We start from the raw sequence: 16,779 nt of genomic DNA, 5'->3' as shown, positions 1-16,779 counted from the left end.
AAAATCTGAGTGTGTTTACATATCAATCTGTGATCATTGTTGTATGAAATCCCTTTGTGACAAAGGCTCTTATCACCTGAAAAGACATACACAGTAATGATAAGGAAAAAGAGGGGGAGTGAATGAAAATTGGTCAGAAAATGCTCTTTCTGCCAGTCCATGGAAAGCAAAAACAACTCTATTCAACCATTACATCCTCTTTTGCTGTTCCTGATAGCAACAAACCAAAGTACACAGTGCTGCTTAAAAGAAGAATGGAAAAGAACAGAACAGCTGGGGTAGTAAGTGAAAGAGAGAGGAAGACAGAGAAAAAGAGAGTGAGGAGAGGTGGTGGACGACAGGGAGGGGTCAAGCTGTCCCAGTAGAGAGAGAGACAAGTACTAGAAAACATCCGTAATTTTCACTGTGGGGTCCCTGCGTAATTGAGTCATTGAAAATACAGATATGGGGGTAGAGTCAAAGAAAAGTGGTTGGGAATGGGTGATGGGAAGCAAAGCAGGCAGAAAAAAACAAGAATATAAAAGTATGCAGTGGTAGAAAGGTTGTGTTTTATGTCTTTGTTCTTTTAAGAGGTTTTCTGAGCCATGATAAATGTGCTCTGTCCCCTGTTTCAAGGAGACATTTTCATCTACACTTGAGAGTTTTTCCTACCCCTAAAGACATGTTCAATGCTGCTGTTTACTTGAACTGGCACAATAGATAATTGTCCTCACTTCTTATGTGTAGGAGAGCACACCATGCACACACAGGGGTGCACGCACACAGACAAACAAATGAGATTTTCACAGTATAGCACAGATGGAATATGTTTTGTAGTAAAAGAATTGATAGTTATTCAGCATTTCTGAGTGGGGAAATTCAGCATCATCGATGGTAGCATAAGTGGTCATAACAATTTTAAGTTCACTGCAAAAAGTCGGTGGCCTGCACATCGATTACTATAAAGTAGATTTGGGACTCATAGGATCTCATAGGATAGCTAATAGGATCATTTTTAAATGTTAGCTGTGCACTATGAGCTGGCGCTGAATATAATCTAAGAGTGAAATAGATAGGCACTCGACACTCTCCTTTGGGTTCTGACAATCTCAACGCTCACTTTGGCTAAGAAGTTCATTAGTAATATTTTGCTGCAGAGTGTTCGATCATGTCCACATGTCAGTTGATGGGCTGATACTCCTGAACACACTTGCAGTGAAACTAAATAATTTTTTGTTTCACGCTTCATTTGCAGAAGTATCATTCAGATTTACTGTTTGTCCAACACGTTGGGAAACACAACAACCATTGTATGTGGGACAGCACTGATAGATTCTGAAACTGAACAACAAAAGAGGAAGAAAAAACTTTTTCAGACACCATGTTCACTGTCCGTACGCCCTACTTACAAAGATATGTGTAGTTGCTCACACATCTCCACATACACACAAAGGTGCTTGGAGGGACTCTCCATTGCAGCATTATACATATTGTTCATGAATTTCAGTTTGTGGGCCCAAAAGGAAAAAGCTGTGTCTGAATGCAATCTTCATGTATGAGGGAGGCGGGACAGACGACACTTGATCATTTCTGTATGGAAACTACTCTCTGAGTCCCTGCAATTATCAATGTACTGTTACCCCTTGAGGTTTCTGAATTCTCATCAATGTCTGAGAGTGCCGCACACCTGCTTCAGATAATGTCATCACAAGCAACTGGTTCGATAATTGCTTTCGAGGTCTGACTTTGATGTCATGATTTGACTTTGCTGCCCATTCACTTCTGTGAATGAACACAACACTCCACCACATGTTAGCTATAGTTGAGATCAGACTTCACTTACAGTTAGACATGTTAACAGGCTCTCTGCTTTCTATTTTACTTTCTTTTCTTTTCTTCTTCTCGGAAGGTGACAAAATGCCTGAGGGCTGACTGGGCTGTGATAGGTCTATGTGTACATCAGGGACAGACAAGGTCTGTCAATCACTCTATCCTGAGACCAGTCAATGGACTGGGGGAGAGAGAGAGAGAGAGAAGACAGACCTACAATGTGTAAAGCATAAGAACTTCATAACTTCACTTTCCATTTAAGAGAAACAGGTTAGAAATGGTTTCAAGAGCCCTGGGTGGTCTCCACAGCATTTTACACATCAAGGGAAAAATATTATTTATGTGGTGATGAAGCTGAAATAATCTCAAAGCAGTTGGAAGACCAATTGCTTTGAAGTGTCCCTATTCTGTAGAAAAAGGAACAAATTTTTCACAGAATTTTAGTTTAACTTTACGTGTAAATTTTCACATTTCAGTTGTACTTTTTAGTCTATTTTCTGTATATACAGAAACATTCAGATTTCATTCTATATACATAAGGTTTGGATGAAATTCCGCATATAAGAACTACTTTGCATAAACAGACTTGAAACTGGTGTCAGTTTTAATGCATTTAACTTGCAGCTCTCCAAACATCAAGCATCTGCCAGATGTGCATGGATAGATGTTTCCACATGTGCGGTATGAGGGAAATTCCAAATTAGTTCATCTTTTCTATGCCTATTCATCTCATAACAGCAGCTTGGCTACAACGGTATCAGTTTCACAACTATGTAGTCACTCACCAAGACTTTTTTTTTTTTTAAATCCCCTCCAACTGAATACACATATCCCAATGTGCATATGTGAGACGATTAATATTATTAAGATTTTCTCATCACTCAAGTAAAGGTTTACATCTGAACTTGACGATAACATTAACAGGTAACGATAAACAAAAGTAACAGAACAAATAAGAATGAAAGTATTAATAAAATTAACCAATTTTTCCCTTGTTATTATCATACTTCATTATTTTTATTCAGCTTTTTCTCTTGCTCATTGGTATTTGTATGAGCTCTGGCTGTCCTGTGTTCTTTTGCTTCGCTCTCATTTAGTTCACAGCTAACCACTGGTGTCCCCAGCGTTTCTCCATTCAGCTTCTGTGCTCCAGAATTAGCTACTAGTTTTCTAGCACTATAGCCTCTCTTTTCTTAGCTCTGGCTGCTTATTGGTCTCACCAGTGCTGTAGGTTCCCTTTCATTATCCCCATTTCACATGGATAATCACTTGGATAATTACTTGGATAATAATTCCTGTCACACCATCACCCATACCATTTTAGCCATGTAACGCAGTTGACAGTGACCCGAACCTTCAGAACCCTATGATACCTGAGGGCACTTGTTTGGTTTAACATGGCATCCTCTTCCTTCTCACTCAATTCTCCTGCTAGACCTAAGGAATTGCCCAGTTCCCAGTGCCACAGATCAGTTGAACAGAGAAAAAGCCGTCTACCACCATGCTAGCATGCCAAGTAGACAGTTTCCCTTGATATAGGTGAGCCACGGTCCTTGTTGGTGAACTTGCTCTTAATAATCCAGTTACTAGTCATGACATTGAATCCCCACTGACCACTTGATGGGTCTGCACTGAGATGTTCCTCTTTTCATCATCAAATTGCTGTACAGTTACACTTCTAGCTTGAGGGCAATATGAAGTATAGCAAGAATATGTGTTCACTATCACCATGTCACTCTGTGTGCCCTGGCTCCTCTCACATAGAGTGTCAAGATCTTGGTTACTCTCCTCAGTGCCATGACACTGTCTCCCAAGAGTGTCCAGATGATTCTTAGCCTCCTTATAGCTACCTCATGTACGATACCTTCCTGCAAGTTTTGGGCAAGGTAATGGAAACCACAGCAGGAATCCTTTTAGGTTAATTACACCATAGATGGATTATTGGTCTATGTCTGGACCCCATGTGACACCAGTAGAGCTTTGCGAAGACCCAAAATCAGTGTGTGTAAGCCATGGTATACTGTAAACATCAACAAAATCTCCTGTCCAGTGTGTGTTTGGGCTGTGTTCCTGCTTGCAGAGAGGTAGTCATAACTGATATATCTCCAACAGAGTGGGATGTAGTGTAACATCTGCAGGACATGTCATGCTGTTGAGTTTGAGCAGTTTATCTACAATCTTCTGCATCATCCAGCAGGGAGGCATGAGATCAAGGAACTCGACTGTCTCAGACTCATAGGACAGAGAGTTATGGGTGAGACTGAGGCCTTTTGTTGAAGAGGTCTTAGAGCTTTCCTACAAATGGATTATGGCATGATTGTTTCTGTGTAGACACTTGAACATTCACACAATCTGGCAGTATGATGAGCTGGCAACTTAGGCCATATGGCTGATGAAGGTCAGCCCTGTTGACACCCTTATTTTGATGAAAATTCAAACAGGTAAAAATCCAGCTTTTGTTTCTGAAAAGTGCTTAAGTAAGAGTTATAATGAGTTCACATGTAAAAAAAAAACAAAAAACAGTGAACTTTCTTTTTAAGACTGGAAGATCTGATATTCGCCTTATATAGTGTAATAGGGAAATTTTGTTGACAGTGTTTACATCAACATTCCAGTTATCAGATGAATTGTTTGTTTATTACCTTAGGTGATTTGACACATAATCCTTCGGCATGTATGCTTACGTTATGTGATCCATGCAACATAGCAATTAATTACCTAGCTTCTTGTTTCTCTTTAAATGATTAGGTGATTAGAAATAACACAGAATGAGTCACAGATAGGTCAGTTTTTCTTTATCATAAGGACTAATGACATTCTTTTACAAGAGACTCATTTCAATGTAGATAATGTTAGGCTTTGGAAATCTCAGTAGGGAGACAACATTTTGTTCTATCATAAGACATCTCCCTCTGCTCATGTGGCTATATTCACATCTTATCTCATCTCAGTTGATTTTTGTTCTTCACTACAAATGTAGTACACATTGACCCTAGTTGGTGATCCTACAGTTAAGTGACTTTCATTACCTTTTAGTTCATTATTTATACAAGTTTCAAACTAAAACTCAACTCGAATATTAACACCAAGTACTGTGATATAAGTTTGAAAAAAAAAAAATTCTCACTGAAAGAATAATTGTAACTGGGCTCTTTAATACAGCCTCAGATGATTGTTTACCTCCTTATGGCAGTCGATTGTCCTCCTTTCTTTACTTGATGTCAGTTGTTTTAATAATTACAGTAAGGACTTGAGGCGTTTTAAAAATGACAGGAATATTGCATCCCCAAAATACAAAACTAGTGTCCAGTCATTTGGTATTTTAAGGCAAACGTGTAATACCCTGTCTTTGGTCACGTTTCAGGACATTTGTTATGCCTACTGATGTGGAATCGTTGTCATTATTATTTTTTTATTAACATAATTAATCAATTATTTTTTTAACCATTAAAGCTGATATTCTCTTAAGTGTACGTTATTTAACGTCTTGTCGTTTTTATATTATTAGTATTATTATTAGTAGTAGTAGTAGTATTGTTGTTGTTATTATTATTATTATTATTATTATTATTATTATTATTATTATTATCTGCTGTTGATTGCTTCCTGCGAATAAAAATCATGGGGTTCATTCGCGCGATATCATGTAAAACCCATCTCGTTTCCGGTTCCTGGGCCGGCGCATGTTGCCTGATCGGCTCTCAGTTCTCAGATCTTTTTTTTTTTTTTTTTTTTGATGTGTTGCCGAGAGCTGCTGTGGTAGAGATGATGATGATGATGGCGGAGCTTGTGCAGGGACAGGCCTCGGTGGCTCAGCCTGGAATGAAAGCAGATGGCTTCGCAGACGTTTTACACCGAGCCCGACAGGTAACGTCATTAAAAAGGAAATATTTAAGCAATCATACGATGGTTGAGTTCGGGCTTTCAGATTGGGTTTGGTGTACTTTTTAAACCATCATTAACGAAACCCCCCTTACTCGTAGCAAGAAAACACACTCCTGTGCACACACTGAGCTAACTGGCTACAGAAGGTCCAAGTGTTACGACTGCATGGTAGTGCGAGCAGATTAAGAGAATGAGGGCCAAAAGACGCCCAGCAAACCAACAACTAATTAATTTTACGCTATGAAGGCTTACTACTGTTGACGTCGTTAATAAACAACTTTCAGTTCATTTAACTGTTACTTGTTACTTGATAAACATAAGCAACAAACTGCAACCTGTTGTAACGTAATGCCACAGAAGTTGCAAGATCTTCTAGCTAGCTCATAAGCTACGGCCGTGTGGCCTAGTTACGTGAAGCCTTAGCTCAGACCACCTGATTTCACGCAAACCCTGTAGAAGTTAGCTCGCAAACTAAATGCGAATACAACTTTAGATTGCATTTTGGAAAACTGTCGGGCAAACGCATGCAATTGTCCTGGACAAATCACGGAAATCGTGGAAGTTAGCTGTGAAATTAACTTTTATCTGAGTTGTTAAATGTTGTGCATGTGGTCAGCAAGTTATTAGTTGTTAGCCAACTAAAGGTAATCGAAATAAGTTCGCGTGCTAACTTTGGATGTGCAACCACATTTAATTAGATTGTCAGGGTGTCCTAGCCTAAACAAATTATCCTGTACGGGAAAAATACGAATAACGTAGTGTGTACATTAATATGTGTTTGTATAGACACCATGCCTGGGCACACTTTAAAACGTCATGGCATACCTGCTTGCTAAAATGTTAAATAACAGGGGTTAAACGTTGCTAACTTAACCTAATCGAAGGTAGCTAGCTAAGTTTGCAACTTTTCGAGTTAATTAGTAAGTTGCCAATGGGATTCTTAGCAATGTGGGAACCCAATGGTTAGCAAAGAAATGCTCTGAAAACGTTCACTTCATGTTTAGTTCCGTTCTCGACTTCAAATACAAACGTACGTATTATCACAATTCCTTAAGACATACAACTCCTCCAGCATGCCGTAGGTCAGTTATTATAAATATGGGCAAATTCAGACATTTGGAATTTGCAACACACATTTAAATGTGAATAATGAAAACGTGCCACATTCTTCACGTAACTTAAGTCTGTTGCTTAAACGCTGAAGTTTGACCACATGGTTCTCTGGCAGACACTATGTAGTTGGCCATGCCTTCATTTTGGACAGATTGTTGCAGAAATTTGTCCTAATTGTACGGATGTATGGGAATTCGACATTCAGAATGTCTGTAAATACTTAATTTAAATCAGAATTAATACATAATTTGATAATCACTGGTAGTGTTCCAGGTACTGGCCACTATTTTCTGCCTTGAGGAATGGACAAACATTTAAGGATACATACACAGAACAGTGTACATCAGCAAACAAAATTATAGCCAGGATTGAAGACTAAACTCTCATAATTCTAATTTTATTTACCCACAAATATTTTGAAATATTCTCAAGACCCTGCTCTGAAAGAAGTGCACACAAGTGCCAAAAATGTCTTTTTGTTTTTAATGATGATGTCCATTTTCTCCTCTATCTGTAGTTAAGCTTTTTTGGTTAGGGTAATCTAAAAAAAAAGCCATATCAAAGGCTGCTTTTGTTTTTGTGGTATTCTAGACTAATGATGACCTCAGAGCACCTAAGGTGTAAAATTTGAATCATGTTGCTTGCAATTATGAAATCATAAAGTTACAGATTGTGTCAAGAGTATCGTGCTAAAACGCACCTATTATTCCCCATCCCTCTCTGGGCATTTATGCCACAGGCGAGCTTTGGCTTTCTCTGTACAGACGGCACCTGTGGATGGTTTTAGTTTTCCTTTAGTGCCACTGTGCTCAGCTGTCACTTTCCTGCTCCCCAGTGGTTCACAGGGCCTGCACTGGAATAAGGGCAGCATGGCAGTGCCACTCATGCACTTAGCTTTTATCAACTCTGCTGGGAAAAAATAGAACTGGGCCCAAGGCCAGAATCCCTGCCTGTTTTACTGCCTCTGTGGAAAACAAGATCTTTAAACGCAGCCTGTCGTCTTGCTTATGTAAAGATCACCAAGAATTGTATTTTACGCAAGGATAGTTATGATACCTACCTACCTAAATTGTTTCCTGTGTTGGTTGTCATGTTACTTACACTTTTTTTTTTTTTTTTTTTAATAAAGTGTCGTGGAATCTCTCAAAAAGAGACAGTATGCTGACCCCTCCTTTGAGGCATACAAGTGCCCGACTGAGTTACTCTGTGCTGCAGTATTTTTCCATGCAGTTAGTTTGACTTAGCATGGTTTGCAGCTAACTAGGAAATTACGAAAATATCAGTGAACTTCTAAAGGAATGCTTTCATAAAACTTGTATATGTGTAGTTTGAAGAATCTAAAGTACACTAACATCCTGTTAAAATAGGACATTGTTGTAACACAGTGGTACATCCGTCTTAAAATTGACTAAGTTAGATGTCAAGGCACATTAATAACCTCCCTGCCTGCATATTCAGCTCCTTTGTTTAAAGGCATCTAAGCGCACATAGTAGGTCTTTGATGATTCATGTTTTGTTATTTTGATTTTGACTTTTGACCCTGATGTGATTTGGTGTGTACAGAGAAATTTTCAAAAGTAAGAAACGTTTCTTGCATCATAATAATGGACTTCCTTTATCTCGGCGGAACTGCGTTAGGCCTGTCGTACCCTCATGGATGTGTGTTTTGGAAAAGGAAACAGGACACTCCCACCTACAGTGATTCTTGTGATGAAAACAAATTTGTAAATTTACCATTAACTTCTTTAACTGTATGCAACCTTAATATTACCGTGAATTTGACAAGCTTGTGAGCACACTCACCTGACCAGCTGTAATGCTGCTCTTGTTTTCATAATGGAATGTAATGCATAATGAAATTAATTTTGTGATATATTAATCACAGTGAGGTTGAAAATGTTATTTAACCAGTAGAAATACAGCATTTAGGGCACTGCAGCCACAATGAACATGTGTTTTGTTTTGTTTTTTCCCTTGGTGTGCACCTTGGCTAATGTGGAGCACAACTGGAAAATTCCTTCCCTGGTCTGCACCTTTCCCAGCGAGTACCTGATGTATAGTTGTGCTTGCATTGCTGGCATTCCACTTCTGCATTCCCCAGAAGCAGGCTTTAGCTCAAGGGAAGAGGTGGAGCTCTTGCTGCACAGAGCCCCTAACATGGCCCCCTCCATGCCCTCTCCAGGGTTTAGTCAGTAGAACCTTTCTCAACACTCTGCACACCCCTCCTCCCCAAACCAACTTTACCTCTTCTCCACCTATCACTCTGACAAAACTCAGGAAGTGTCAGGCAAGAGAGTGATGCCCTTAAGGTGACGGAAGCTTCTAATTGGAAGCCTCTAACTGGGCACATTGTATTTTGATATTGCAAAATGACATGAATTGGGAGCCGGATGTCTCCATTTTGTGTAATTTTCTGAAATGTTATACTTTTCAATGGAGAAGACAAGACTGGAGAATAATGGATAGATGCAGTTTTCTTTTGTGCAGCTTGACTTTTGAATGTCAGCCATCTGGGAGCAAAGGAAGCTAATTGGAAGCAGTGTAATTTTGATGAAAAATGAACCTCCAGGTTTTGTGCTCAAGAAGCTCCTGTTGAAATGTTTAGTTTGTAACAATAACAGCACCAAGCAGCAGATAAGGCTTGAGTGATCTTAAAATTGGCCCTTGTAGTACACTTGTGTTCTTATAGCACTTAAAATAACGATTGCTCATTAATATTAGTATTTTTAAAATGTAGACTATTTTCCTGGAAGCTGCAATGTATATGTCATTGCCTTTGTTTCATGTGTAGTTATATAGTCACGTAAAGCAGTATTTGCATATCAACTGAGTAATCTTGGTACCCCAAAAACTTTGACATTACCGCATTTAATATCACATTATTTTATTTCTGGAATCATATATCTACACAGTGGGCCATTTTGAGTTAGTTAGTGTAGTTGCAAACACAAAGAAACTACTACAAGGTGCATTCATAGTTTAAAAAAAAAAAAAAAAAGATTAATGAAATGTCATTGCATCAGGATACATGGAACCATTTTATCTTGATGTTAATGGGTTGTCTGAATTACTGAACTGTTCTTTACTAAGTTGTGTCTAGGGGTCACATTTGAATCCAGACACATTTTAGTTCTGATGAAAAAAATTATGTAATTTGCACTGCCTAAGAGTACCTTAAAAATTGAACTATCACTGTGTGTCATCCATGTGTTTGTCTTCCTCTTGATATCTTTCAGATTGCGGCTAAAATAGGGAGTGACCAGATGCCCCATCTAAATAACTCCTCTCCAGTAGTAGACCCCTCTCTTTACGGCTATGCCGGTCAGAAACGGTCTTTGGATGAAGGAGGTAAGCAGTCTTACTTTAACCCTCTTTAGGGAAGACAGCAAACAAGTCAAACCCTCAGTCATGACTTTCACAAACAATTTTTTTCATTGTCTGACCTTGAAAATAGCTTCATTTTTTGTGTGCCTTTATACAATAAAAGGAACATCAAACAATATATGATTATATGTCTAACTTTAAGGGGTTTGGCTGCCTTCCACCTTTGAACAGTCCTACCTGGAATACTGTTAAACCGGTTTTGAATACGAGTCCCTAGTATAAGGCCTCTTTTCAAGAGGAAAGTTGAAAGTTAGAACAAAAAAGATGACCCAACAGACAATATAGCCCCAAATTTCTTTCAGAGAAAACCTGATGTTGTGCTCTTTTATGAAGTAGGTTATTTTTATTTTGTGTTTGGCCTTCAAAACTGTTTGTAAAAGGCAGCAGTAACATAAATACCTACCTTGAAGTCCAGAGCAGACTCGTGGAGATGCGATAATCTTGGTGGCTGTTTTGTGCCTTTTAGACACTTGTTAATCTGTCTTGTTTGTCAGCCTGGAGTTGTAACCAGTCTTCCTCATTCATGATATGGTTTTTCCTTGTTTAGCACTTGCCAACACTGTTCCCCTAATATGTTAGTTCATTTTGACACATCTGTTTTTTGGGCACCAATTATTCTTTTTCAAACCTCAGACTCAAAATCTTTTAAATCTCTCGTGTTGCACTAGAAATTGAAAGGTAATCATTTTGAGATTGACCCTGCGATGGACTGACGACCTGTCTAGGGTGTTTCCCGCACCTCTCGCCCATTGAGCGCTGGGATAGGCCCCAGAACCCTGCGACCCTAATTTGGTTAAACGGCTTGGAAAATGAATGAATTTTGAGATGGCCTACACATTGCCCATTTGCAAGTGTATTAGCTCTCACTAGGGCTGTTGCGGTATAGAAATTTCCGTAACATGGTATTCAAAGAATACCACCATTGCAGTTTGTGGTAATACCACAACCAAACCCCCGTTTGTTTAATTATTCATTCATTTGACTTTTCTTGTCCCACGTTCCACTGCAGTGAATTTCAGGTCATCATTCAAGTTGTACATGTGTGAAATTTGCTCTGATTGGGCGAAATCGGCGCAAATCTGGTGAAGCAAGCGAAATTGAGGTGGCAGAACCCCAACTTTATGCAAATAAAAACCATGTGAGAACCAGTCAGTTCAGCGTGTGATGTGTTAGGCAGGCTGCATGACGTTCTCAGGAGTGACAAAAAAGTCGGAAGCTAAAGGCTACATGTAGCATGAAAACATGTATGATTAAAAGATGTATGGGCAACCATTTGTGTCTACATCAACACGAGTAGTTGTTTACATGGTACGTGAACGCAGTCGAGCCAGAGCGGTAGAAAAAACTCTCTCAGCGGCTCTGGTCGGGACAAATAGACCATTGTGGACCTTCATTTAAGCACTTGAACTAGGGGCGAATGATTAATCGATTTCAAATCGAAATCGTGATTTGAGACAATGCGATTAGCAAATTGCAAAAGGCTGCAATTTAGGATAAACATTATGCAGTGCGCCTGAGCCAGGATTTAAACTGTTGTGTCAGTGGTTTTACAAATTCATGCCGTCCTCCGTGTGTGACAGTCATGCTCACCAATCAGAAGTGACCTAAAGTGACTGCATATACACCAACCAACAACTATCACATGAAACCCAAGGAAAACACATTACTGGTGCGGAAAAAGGGACTCAGCTGAGCCAGATAATTTATTATTATTATTACTTTATTTGACTGAACACAGTCACAACTTTTGTGAAAATTGTTCTATTGATTGTTCTATGCCACTTGAAAAAAATATAATAAATACATGTTGGAAGCAGAATTTCCCCCAGGATTTTTTCTGGGATTTTCAGTGTCTGGAAGGGATTTATTTTACTGGACAAAATTGAACTTTACCAGTCACGTTTCAAAAAGTCGATGTTACAAATGCAAATACAATGTACACCTACGCTGATGAAAGAATAACGCCCTAGGCCTACATGGCATCAGTTGTAGCCTATAGACTTCCAGGTAATATTTTATATTCTCCTTTTTTTTCATTGCGGCAAATTCTTCTGCTGCCGACTTGAAATCAAACTTGTCCAATGTATATTTGCAGCTTGCAATGCGCATAACTCTCTCCTCCTCAAGACAACTTAGGGATAGCCTTCGTTATAGCCACGTTTTGTGTGAGCATTACTACTGGACATTTCAGCAAGTTTTTAAATTTTTTTTTTTTTAATTGGATTTTACCAGGCAAAAACTGGTAATTACGGTAATGGTAACCCTGGTTGGAAGCAATTCATATCTTTAAGTTCTCGTCCATGCATTAGAATATAGAGCAGTTAATATTTTGATGGTGTCTCATGTGGTAATGCTCCATCACATGCTTTAAATCTAATACATGGTGAATATTGAACTGAAGCTTGACTTTAAAAAATTATATCGCAAGTCAAATCGCACCCGCAATATCTGTCAGAAAAATCGCGATTAGATATTTTCCCCAAATCGTGTAGCCCTAACTTGAACTTTTGAGCTAGGTCACTTGCTGCTATTTTTGCGACCACGCTCTCAGAGCGAAAAGTGGTAGGGCGAAATTCGCGAGGTGTTTCACTGTGTGGAAGCCTAATATGTTGAAATTGTTGAGCTGAAAGGAGTTAAAAGTAAACATAGTTAAAAAGACTATTTCTGCATGGCATGTCTGTCTTAATATTGCCATGATGTACAGTCACGAAGATTTGTTGCAATCGCTAGCTACATGGCCACTTATATGTTACAAGTCATTCATATTCAGATAAGGGAGAAAAAAAAAGCTGTTATGACGGTAATGGCGGTGACGGGCTGAACACCACGGTACACCACCTAACACTGCGGTATGGCAATGATGCGGTTATTGTTGCAGCCCTAGTTCTGACTTCGTAAACTAAAATCAAATGAGTTTGCAAATGCTATCAGTGAAAAATCTGATCATCCCAGAATTGATGCCATCTTAGGAGGCGTCACTTCAAATGCTATGAACCACTGCAGGCCTATGATTTTGTGTGAGTATACTATCTCTTGAATACTTTGTTTGATTGTGACTTCATTCAATTTAGGTGTTTTCTAGGTGATGAAGTAGCATGCCGGATTTGGTGCATGTCGCTCCTTAGCTGATGCTACAATAGATGAATACAGTTATGGCCGTAGGAACTAGTTTGGTTGTGACAGTGCTTGTGAAATAGAGGAGGGATACAAATTTGGGAAGAAAGCACCTGTTAAACAGGCAATTCTGGTTTTTACTGGTTGAAACATTTTTGTCAAACAAATTTTTTTGTCAATTTGTTCAGAACATTCTGTAATTTTCCAGTATACATAAATGTGCTCTTATTCTGTAAAACATAATGACCTTTAACTTGTTGTCTACATGCTGTCAATATATCTTAGGAGCAGAAGGAGATATGAGCAGGGGAATGTACAACGGGTTCATGTCAGTGCTTTATGGAGCTCATATTACTCATGGGCATTTAGGTCAGGAATGATTTGTTTGAAATGACAGACAGGAAGTCATTTTGCAGCTTGTTAACAAGTTTGATTGTATTTGAACTAAACACTCATAACTGCTGTACAGGTTTTGTAGCATAATATGCAAATAAGCCTACTGGCTGGATAAATGCTGGTCTATGCTTGTTACTTGTATGCGCTTAGCACATTGTTACTTTTTCTACATGCAGTGTAATCTAAATCCCAATGAATTTTCACTAGAAATCTCTCCCTCTTCCCTTTTTTTGGAACCTTGAATTAAATAAGCAAACTTTAGTGTTGCTGACGAGCAAGCTCAAACTTATCTTGAAGTTGCTGTTGAGTGTTGCCACACCCTCGTGTCCTACTTCGTACAACCATGAATATTGTTGAAGCTTTGTAAACTGAAGCGTTGTTGGGGACTAAAAATGCACCAGATGGGCAAACTGATTATTCGAAAAACAGTTTGCCACTAAGTTATCAATACACATTAGAAAGGCCAATTCTGAGTTAGAGTAGGCTACCCTCTTTCACAGGAGGGTGTGTGTGTCTTTTTAGCCTAGTAGCTTTATGCTGATTCTAAAGCCGTTTTCACATATGCACAGACTATGGCCCTGTTTACACCTTGCATTAAGATCTGATTTTGGTGATCCGATTTCAAGTGGACCGCTCAAAAGTACAAGTGTAAACGCATCCAATGCGCATTGAGGTCACATTGAGAGCCGATCACTCAGACCACATTCGGAGGAAGTCTTAACTGCACATGACCACATTCCTATAGCAGTGCAAACGTGAATGCGAATTTTCAACGTTTAACTTGAAAAAGCTTAATGGGGCTTAATGTTCCAAAACTGCGATCAATGATTACCAAATTTCTCTCAGACATCTCTTGTCAGAAATGCCGCCTCCTGTCAAAAAATCAAAATTGAAATCCTAGGAGTATGGTCGTTATCTCACGTTAAGCATTTTCCTGTCCATAGACGCCCTTTATAAGGAAACAGCTCAATGTACTTTAATGTCCCAAAACAGCGATCAATGATCACAAAATTTGTCTGACATCTCAGATTCCATAAGCACTATCTCCAATCAAAAAGCAAAACTGAAATTCAATGTAAGGGGTAACGTGTTGGAAATGATTCACTCGAGACATGGATTCTAAGGCCAAATGTAAACAGATGTACTTAGAGCTGTCCGCTTGTGATCAGATCACCAAAATCGGATCTTAATGCAGGGTGTAAACAGGGCCTGTGTCCGCAGAATCAGGTTTGCGTTTTGTCTGAAGTTGTCCTTTCACACATGTAGCACACAACAGGAGACTGTCAGTGTTAGATGTGTGCTCACCTACTCAAAATACTATGTTTGGTTTAGGTGAGGGGTGGCACCTGGGTAGAGTATGCAGGAGGCAGGACATGACGCAAAAAGTATGCTGCGAAAATCGCAACGTTTTGTTTACAACAGATCAGAAATGGTGGACGAGGCCACCGACTTCTGTCTGACTATTTTGGCTTCGGCCCTTACCGACAGAAGTTCACGAATCTCCTCATCTCTCCAGGTAGACATTTTCGTTGGCGTCTTCGTGTAAATTACCCTTCTTCACCCTTGGATATTTGTATTATTCCAGTTTGCGCCAGTCACTTGTTAGAAATGGCATCAACACGCCCACTTACTCGCTGTGCATTCTCCGGACTATAATCCATTCTACTTGCACATGGACTCAAACACACAATGGAATTTGTACTAGGGGGCTGGTAGAATAAAATCCGTTTAGGATCCGATCCAACTGATTTGGACATTTGCGTTCACATATACAGCCCCTCTGGTTAGAGTCTAGATTATTTTAGGGTTGCAGTGCATGTGTGAAAGGGGCTCAAAACATAGCTAATTGAAAAATAGCCCTCTAAAGTGGCATTGATTGTATTCAACAGAAAAAAGAGTAAATAAACTGCGCGTAAAGTAAATAACCTGTAGGACCAAACAGTTTAAAGTCTTTGTTAGGCCACATTAGGGATTTTTTCGTATTTGCATATTTTATCACGTCATTTTGATTCATGCCTGTTTGCTTGAGCAACTTCCAGCGAGTGCGTTTTTTAGTTCATAATAAAACAAAACGCACTACTTTGAGCAGTATTTTCAGAAAGGGAAAGCTGTCACTTAAAGTCAAACCTAGAGTTTGCAATTTATCATGGGCATAGATTAAAGTGCTAGCCTATGTTTTTTGTTTTGTTAAGACAGTTATGTAATGATGACAAATTGTTCTTTTATAGATAAATTCCACATGGTCATCTATTTTGCAAGAAATGTTTGTTCAGCAGCTTTGTCCTACCAAGTATATTCAAATCAGGGAATCTGGCATGTTATCAGGACATTAGACAAGAACTAACAAATACCATGCATTTCTGTTTGTTAAATGTTTTGCTGAAGTAGTCCTGTTCAGTGACTTCCTGGAAGTTTCTCAGTGGTTAAAAAGATTGCATCTTCAAGACTGGCTGTTATTTGAGTCCGTGTCTTAAAGTTTGGTAAACAATGGTATTTTTGAGGATTTTAGATAATAGGCTTATATTCATATAATGAACATTTCCTCGACAATCTATAAAAACAAAATTTACCTGGGGTTTTGTAAACTATATCTAAAAAAAGATTAATTCTAAGCAGGTGAGGAGGAGGAGGAGTAACTCTTAGTACTTACTGGATTCTGGAGTTAAGTTGCATGCCATTAGAGGGAACAGTCTCAAAAGACACCACACTTCTTATTCCCATTTCCTATCCGAGTACTAAATTTTAAAATTCAAATCAAATGCTGGTGCCTTGATCTCAAGGTCATCTGTCTCCAAAGCTCTTATTCCTCACCTGCTGGCTTCAAAACAGCATCAGTGCTGCAGGTTTTGTCGTTATTACTGTTATAGACTGCAAGCAGGAAGACAGAACTTAAGCTTTGGAGCAGCTTTTGTTGCAAACATTTAATGGTGAAACACATATAAATCCTACTTTATCGACAGACATTTTCAAAACAAGTGGGTTCACCATCTGTAGATCATCAACACGAATAAGCAGATGAAGAGAGTTCTCCAGAAAGAACAGAGCATGTTTTTGCCGGTATGTGCCATCCCAGAAGTC

At 39.0% G+C, this 16,779-nt stretch overlaps 1 protein-coding gene across 2 annotated transcripts in view; it reads left to right on the top strand.

Moving 5' to 3' along the window:
- Positions 1–5,548: 5,548 nt before the first annotated feature.
- Positions 5,549–16,779, top strand: part of fubp3 (far upstream element (FUSE) binding protein 3) — a 30,275-nt gene continuing 19,044 nt past the window's right edge. For both annotated transcript variants that reach the window (XM_030768233.1, XM_030768232.1), the window contains exons 1-2: positions 5,549–5,676; positions 10,044–10,155. In XM_030768233.1, the coding sequence (XP_030624093.1) occupies positions 5,575–5,676; positions 10,044–10,155 (214 nt within the window). In that variant the 5' untranslated portion in view covers positions 5,549–5,574. The remainder of the gene's footprint in view (positions 5,677–10,043; positions 10,156–16,779) is intronic.

Source organism: Chanos chanos, chromosome 3 (assembly GCF_902362185.1).
Source record: "Chanos chanos chromosome 3, fChaCha1.1, whole genome shotgun sequence".
Classification (NCBI taxonomy): Eukaryota; Metazoa; Chordata; class Actinopteri; order Gonorynchiformes; family Chanidae; genus Chanos; species Chanos chanos.
This window is presented reverse-complemented; position numbering and strand designations above follow the sequence as displayed.